We start from the raw sequence: 8373 nt of genomic DNA on the forward strand, positions 1-8373 counted from the left end.
GAGGATGGCAGAGCGTTTGAGATGGCATGTACGAATGTAGAAAATGTGCAAGTGTTTGTGTGCCAGGCATGTTTTATATCCATGCACTATAAATAAACATGCAAGAGAAGTACTTCTGTGTCCATCTAGAGTAATATTAGCTGTATCATTAAGAGGATTTATGCTGTTCTGAGACATGTTAAGGTGACACAGAGCCTGGATGGTATGGAGAGAATGTGTATACAAGCATCCATAGAAAAGACTTGAGTTAAAGTCTGTCTGCATGGTGAGTTGACCACCCAGAGCTGAATCTTCTGATAGAAAAATAACATATTTAGCCTGAAGTTTTGTGTTTATAATGTCACAGTTTAAGTATCTGCTGTAGTGACCCTGTTAATCTGTAGAGTTTTTTGATGCTCACCATACTCCTGCATACGATCTGCTCAGTCTGTTATTTTGGACACAGTGGTCTGTTCATGCTCCTCGACACAAAGCTGCTGCGTGGGAGTTATGTTGTCGTGTGCTTCTGTGTGCCGCTTTCTGTCAGATTGACCGAGCTCCAGTACAATGCATCTTTACATAATCAGGGTAATTATTATTTATTGGATGATCAGCACTCTGCGTGATTGTTAAGCAACTTTGTTGTATAATAAATGGGTCTCTGGGATGTCAAGCTGTACCTTTTTATACATATGACAGTTGTAGCTCTATCAGTGTGTGTGTGCGTGGTGGAGGCAGCGTGGTGAACACCTGCTGTTTCTCTGTAGCCACAGTGTGAATTCAAACTGTTAGTGCCAGTCCTATGCCAAAAAATCTTTCTCTTTATCTTCATATGAATCTACATGTATTTATTTATTAAGTATCCCGTGGAGTCTTTGTGGAAACCAATGAAGGTCCTCTGGAGGCTAGTAAAACTAGACTGAGCCATGCAAGCGGCTCTGCGAAGCCACGTTTAGGCACAGTGGAGCTTTAAACTAAATACTGATACAAGCATCCTAACACGCTCACCAGTCCTGCATCTATCATATGTATATCTTATGCTCATTCGCGCTATGCGAGATACAGCTGTGGCCAAGGGGAATGTCTTTCTCTATAGTATTAAGTCATGAATCGAAGCATTGATGGTGCTGCATGAAAAGCAGATAGTAGGGTACATATCAGGCAGAACATACATACATATACTTTTATATTTGCAGTAGGCCTCAGTCAGGCTGTACGCCAAAGTGATTACAATTCATCTTTATGTATGAATGTGTTTTCATGGCAGTCAATTCAATATATCATACAAAACCCCATATTAACCTTATGGTGGCACTAGAGGAAATGTCAGGGATTCATCCATTTGGATTTATCCTCTGGGTACCACGAATGTCTGCACAAAATTGCATGGTAATCTATCTATCTGATGAGTTCACTCGATAAATGGAAAACACTACCTGCTGGTGGTGCTAAATGAAGAGATGTCAGTAGATTTCATCCTCTGGGGACTATGAATATGTGTAGACAATCCATCCAATAGTTGTTGAGATATTTCAGTCTGGACCAAAGTGGTGGAACAATTGACAGACGACATTTCCATCACAAGAGTCATGTTTGAGTCTTCTCTACTACAATACAAACTCCTTAAGTCAACACAAGGAAACAGCCTTGACTGAGCCACAGACAGAAACCAGTGGTGGCATAGCAACTTTTATCCAAGCAACTTGCTACAGATCATGCCCTGGCATAACTATGGCAGCACTGTTTGTTTTTTCAGAGCAATCGTGTTGATTTGCAGCATTTTGGTGTTAGTTTTGGACACGACGGATGAATCCAAGTGATACATTGATCCCAGTGACTTCTTAACAGTCTTAGAGGCCACGTGCTGGCGGGTGCATGCGGTGGATTTTGTTTGTCTGTATAAATCTCTTACTAGCTGCTGCTGGCTGCACAACCAATCCTTTTTTTTAAGCCGCGTGTTTCAGTCTGAGAGCTCAGAGACCTGGCACTGGATAGAATGAATGACTCTGCATCGCTGGGAAGAGATGCAGTTGTTTTGATGGAGAGACTGAATCACAGATTGGAAGTTCCCTGTGATCCCAGGACCTCTGTGAAAGATCTGAATGTACTGTAGAGGCCGGTTAGCCCACGCCTCTGGTATTAATCCTCATTGAGGTCACAATATTGTCATGTTTCATTCCTCATCAGTTAGAAATCATTGATGTTAAAGCTGCACGTGGTTTAGAGGAGCTTTTAAGATACTTGTGCATCTGTACATGCAGTCTGTACTTAACAGACTGTGAGTTGGCCTGCTGTTTTTGTACATTATGGCTTCATGATAGTCTCCAAAGTTGGTGGCAGCAGACTGGATACACTATCTAGCAGCAGCACAGTAGTTTTTATGTCAACATCCCATATTGCTAAAGCCTGTCTGTTCGGGCTCAGTTTGCTAGACTGTTCACCTTTCAGGAGAGCTGGAAAGTCATATTGATTATCCTGCTTATGATATTCTGTGTCACTCTGTGCTATTCATTTTATTTCATCTTTCATCCTTCTCTGTACTGCTCTATTTATAAATAGCTCCGAGATTTAGATGTGAAGGGCATAAAAAGCCAAAGCAAATTTACTTGAAAGCCTTGTAGCTCCATTCCACTTTAAAAATCTGATTACGGTAAGTAATTATGCTCATCCAAAAGAGACATTTTGAATTTTGGATGTCACGCACGATAATGTCACACACACCATTAGCACTCTTCTCCCTTTACTTTGTTTCCTTCTATGTCTCTACTTACTCCTTAGACACATTTGACTTGAAGAGGGTTTTTTTTCTTGTACAAGAAAACCTCGAAAAAGCAATTTAAAGTCACGTTGGGCTCTTTTTTTCTGAAGTTTTGTAGACTGAATGATGAAATATAATTAAATCTGTAATAATGAAATGAATCATTAATTGAGGCTCTAGATTTTGCAAGCAGAGGCAATGTTTGTTTCACTGTCCTTTGATATTTTCATGCAGAGTGCACTGTGCACAACACAAAGGTAGGAGGAGAGGTGTGCAGATTCACTTCAAGTCATCTGTTAGAAACTTTTACTCAAACTAAATCTCCACACTTTTTCCGATGTGGGATCAGTAACATCTATCATATCATATCTTATCCAGTCAAAACGAAGCATCTTGTGTTACAGTGCATCTTAATGATGTTTGGATGGACTGTGTCCTGTATAGTTAGACACTGAGAACAGTGTATTGACTACATTCCTGGGCGACTTCAGCAGTTGCATCTCTCTTGAGTGATTTGTTTTTCAATCTCACTGAAAGCTATGAGAAGTCTGTTATAAACTAGGATCATAGATCTGTTCACTGCTTGGTGAGCTTGTGTGTTTGCTTCTCCTGTCATCTGTGCAGTTGGCAGTAATTTAGATCGATTGTTTTATTGCAAACCTTTTGAAGTTGCTGCAAGAGTTCAGCAAAGATATCAGAGCTGTTGTAGGTTTATGGTCATCGTTTTAGAAAGTACAAATCATAGAGAACGTTTTGTTTGTATGGAGGCTATCCTGTTGTGTGAGACAGTATGTTTTACATTATGTGAAAGAAAGAGGTCACTTCATGCTCAGCTACCATCTGTAGCCATCACTGTGTCCCCACCAAACTGCTGCCAGCTCCAACACAACCTCCCCCTTTTCACATCTATCCATCCATTCACCCTGTCCTACTCTGGTCCCGCTCCAGCACTTAACAAGGATTTAATGTCGCCCAATCATCTGTCAGGCAGATCAGATCAGAGCTTTAATACACACCAGCAGGTCATGTGGATGAGGCCACAACCCGATACAGAAGCCCTGAAAAAAAAAAACAGCGGAAAACGCAGCATAATCCCACAATCACTGTAATAACTCTCCCTGCTCTGTCACACACATGCTTTGGAAAATGAAAGTCTGATGTTTACGAGTTAAGAGAGTACGTGAGGTGATGCAGAGACTCTCTGTGTATGTTATTTGATGGATCATTCACAAAATAGCAACTGGTGGTTTCCATCCCATTAACAATACTGGTGCTGTTGACAGTAGATCTCAGGCTTACAGGCTAAGCCTCTTCCTAAAGCTTTGATTCAGTAACCCATGTTTAGATATTCTGTGACACTAAAATGACACTACAGAAGATCATGGACATCAGGCCTGGTAGAAATCATTGTTTTTACACGCCCATAGTCATTTACAGCCAATAAATCAGCCATATAATATAAAGCCCACAGTGTTTGTTTGATATAAATCTCTTATCAGTTTTGATAAACTCTATCTTTAAATTAGAACCCTGACACTCCTTCATTCAGTTTAGTGACACAAGAATATGTCTGTGGTTTTGTTGTTTTGACGTTCATCCTTCCTGAATAACCTGTATTTATTAGCTGGTCAAAAGTGTCAAATAACCTGCTTCTTAAAATTAGATATTTTGCTGCTGTTTTTCAGCAATCAAAGATTGAATGTGTCAATAATTTATGTTTCTTTATTCACTCAAGTTGTAATCTGGCATGTCTGTTAATCATCTGTCAGGTTGGACAGACAGCTGCAGAGGTTTGGATCAGTTATTCTCATTTACACCTGCACAGGACGGATTGAATAATTCTAAAACAAACTAAATGGGTCTCTAAATTTGGCCTGTGTTGCAGATTAGCGCTATCTGAACAGATGGTTATTTAGATAGGGATTCCCCTTATCCTGTATTGGTGTTGAAAATGACCATTTTAAATTTGTAATTAAACTGCAGGTTATTTTATGAATGCATTTTCAGTCTATAAAATGTCATAAAATGTTGAAATAAATCCACAAAGCTCAAGACGATGGCATCAGATTGTTTGTTTGTTTGACCTTCTGTTAATGACCATATGAGACATGGCATTTTTGCTTAAAAAATTACTTGAAAGAAAGATTGATTTAAAATTGTCTGTGGTGTGACTTATTGATTGATCAACTGTTGCAGCTCAAGGTTGAAAGATGAAATTAAAAAACTCCAAAACTATTAAACAGCATCCCTGTTGCCTTCTCAGTCCGGAGAGCATCAGACACATGATGTCTATGACTGTTCCTCTTTATTCTTTATCTTTTCTCACTCTTTCTCTGTCTGAACATTTTGTTTAAATCAATGCAGTTTTAATGCACTGTATTGATGATTGTGATGGAATTTTTTATTATACATACAACTATTTCCAGCCTGCATGGGCTTTACAAAATACTACAAATGAATATAAATCACATCCAGAATGTAGTTCATGCTTTTTTAGTCCAGAAATAAATACAATAAAATCAATTTGTAAAACGTAATAAGACATTATTACATTAATGTATACCACAAAATTGATAAATTACTAATAAAACATCCTGGCCTCCACCATGTTAAGAGTCCTACCTCTTCCATCAAAAAATCAACAAAGACGTGGATCATCAGCAGACAAGCCATCTGTAACAGCACCTACCTGTCAGTCAAAGTGGGCACATTGTTAATTATGTATAACTTTAAGCCCTAATATAATTTGAATGTGTGAGTTAAAAGAAAAAGTCACCCTTAGTACGCTCAGTCAGAAATTACCTATAGAGACCAAAACTGTTTTTTGTGCCAACATTTTAATATGGGGGCTTATGGAGATTGATTGGCGGACTACCTGGAAGAGGTTCATTCTAATGTCACAAATTATACACTAATTAAAACATAATTAGTGTTATATTATATGATATATTATTGTGATATTAAACATATACACACTGGACCTTTAAGTTTGATAACATTAGCTAGCATTAACCACCATACTGTTTCATTTCTAAGTGTAAGATGTATTATTTCCTCTCACAAATTTTATATAGTCCTGCTTTAAGTACATATTGTGAGTAAATGTACTTTCAGTTACATGTCCAAGCCATGGCTCTCTGAATTTTCAAAATAAGAGAATTTGGAAACCTTGTTTAGCTGTATATATTATGTGCAGAAGACTTTTATTAAAAATTATATAATGTATTACTCTTCAGTGAGTCAGAAAGTGAGTCAAAACATTAAATGCCCACCACATTCATGCTCCACTTGTGTGACCCACCCTCCTCCTCCTGCTGCTCTTCCTCCTGGTTATATAAACCACAGGGAAACCCCATCAGAGCAGGAGAGACACTCAGCTGTAGATGACTGAGGCAGCAGACACATCGAGAAGGCACCAGCTGTAAATGTAGCTCCGGGAATTAACAAACAAATGTTTCTGCAATGCTCGAATGACAGTTTTTAATGCAGGATGCACTTCTCTGTCTGTTTTTATCAGCCTTGCTGAGGGAGCATTGATTCACTGTCCTTTTTTAAAATATAATTTTGGGGCAGAGTTTCTGGTTTCTGGATAAGAAGGTGTGAAAGCGACTTTTAAGGAAGAAATCGACTCATTTTGCTTCATTTTTGGACGTTTAATCCACTCCATCCTAACTTTGTGGGTACCATGCTGTCCAGTGTGCGCCGGCACAGCCTCCGCCTGCAGTCCGAGCTCCACCGATGGAGCATCTGCGACCCGGGCAGTCACCTCCTCCCGGACAGCTTCCTGACCCGGGTCCCCGCCTGCATCTCCCGCTCCAAGTCCTGCAACAGCTCGGCCGGAGAGTCGGACGGAAGCCGCGGGAGCTGGTCATCCTCAGACTCGATCATCTCTACCGACTCCGCCGGGGATGCGGCGGAACCAGGGAGCCCGTACCGGGTGGTGCTGTTAGGGGCAAGCGGGGTCGGAAAGACGGCCTTTGCCAGCATCTTCGCCGGGGCAGCGGACAGCATGGACAGTGATGACTGTGAGCTATGTGGAGGTGAGGAAAACATGAAAACTATACTGCAACTTCTTATACTTTTATTAATGACAAACACATTTGTCTTATTTGTTTTAATAAGTTCTGAATCCCTATAAATGCATTACAAAACTTTATATAACATCATAATAACATAAGGCAGAACAGCCAAGAAATCTGAAAAGGCAACTATAATCTCAGTATTGAGTGTCATACACTTTTCTTATAATAATATAATACTTTTCTTACTTTGATAGCATGGTTGTGTCCAAAAAAGTGCCAACAAAAGGATTTTAAGTCTGTGATTTTACTAATTTCTTGTGTTTCTTGTGTATAATTACAGATGAAGTGTGTGAAAAGGAAATTGAAGTGGATGGAGAGCCTGCCATTCTAACTGTGCTTGACACATGGGATGCAGAGGTGAGACTTGATTTGTGTGAATCAGAGGATGGCGCACACACACATCATACTGTACAACCTGTATCTGACTGTGTTTGTCTTTGCAGACTGATAATGAATGGGCTCAGGAGCGATACATGCAGACAGGTGATGCCTACCTGTTGCTGTACTCTGTAACTGACCGGTCCTCGTTCGTGCGAGCCTCTGAGCTCCGGATAACCCTGCGCCGCTTCCGTCCTGCCCAGCATACACCAATCATCCTGGTGGGGAACAAATGTGACCTTGTGCGACGCAGAGAGGTGTCAGTCAGTGGTAAGGAGACTCAATCCCTGTGTGTGTAATACACTTTAATATTCACTGTGAGTCTCTATATGCAAGTGCTGATGTTTGGCTTTCTGTTTCAGAGGGTCGTGCCTGTGCTGCTGTGTTTGACTGCAAGTTTATTGAAACCTCAGCCGCCATGCAGCACAATGTCTGGGAGGCTTTTCACGGTATAGTCCGTCAGTTACGTCTACGCCGAGACTCCAAGGAAGCCAACAAACGGCGCAGGCACATACACTGTAACACTCGCAGAGAGAGCCTTCCTATGAAGGCCAAACGCTTCCTCGACAAAGTGGTGGCAAAGAACAATCCCAGTGTGGCATTCTGGCTCAAATCTAAGTCCTGCCATGATCTCTCAGTGCTGTAGGAGCCCGACAGACACTACACTAAACCATTGAACAGGTGAAACAGCCTAAAGGATTTGTGGACATGGGCTGGAGGGAAGCCTGCCTCTAAAGGGCCAAAAGTTGCATGGTTGAAACCCAGTCCTTTGTGTTCACATCCACCTGTGGCACAGGCAGTATTGTGCACGAGAGAGGTGTTTCTGCACTGTGGTCCACATGTTGCAGTCTGAACTAAACCGAGGAGCTCAGTTTGTAATGAACTGAACAATGAGGCGATGTTTCATGCGTGTGCAGCATTAAAGTTGGAGGTTGAACTGGTGGAAACTGACAAAAGAATATGATGTTCATTTGTCTTTTGAGAAAATGAGATAAATATTACTCCTCTCTCTTTCGCTTTCATTCCTGCCGATGTGTCGTGTGTCTAACATTACCAGTTGTAAGCTGATGATTGAGGTTTTCTGCTCTATTTTGCACTGACTGTAAATAAACAATATTGATAATGTTATGTATTTTGCTACTTGTATGTACTTTTCAGTGTTGCTTATTGAATTAA

The 8373-nt window shown here is 40.6% G+C and overlaps 1 protein-coding gene across 1 annotated transcript; it reads left to right on the forward strand.

The window, feature by feature from the left end:
* The first annotated feature begins 6134 nt into the window (after nucleotides 1–6134).
* Nucleotides 6135–8373, forward strand: gem (GTP binding protein overexpressed in skeletal muscle). The gene is made up of 4 exons (XM_010736009.3): nucleotides 6135–6777; nucleotides 7100–7176; nucleotides 7263–7467; nucleotides 7560–8373. The coding sequence occupies exons 1-4, from the start codon at nucleotides 6423–6425 to the stop codon at nucleotides 7841–7843; spliced, it is 921 nt and encodes a 306-aa protein (XP_010734311.1). The 5' UTR covers nucleotides 6135–6422; the 3' UTR covers nucleotides 7844–8373.

Source organism: Larimichthys crocea, chromosome XIII (genome assembly GCF_000972845.2).
Source record: "Larimichthys crocea isolate SSNF chromosome XIII, L_crocea_2.0, whole genome shotgun sequence".
In the NCBI taxonomy this organism is placed as follows: Eukaryota; Metazoa; Chordata; class Actinopteri; family Sciaenidae; genus Larimichthys; species Larimichthys crocea.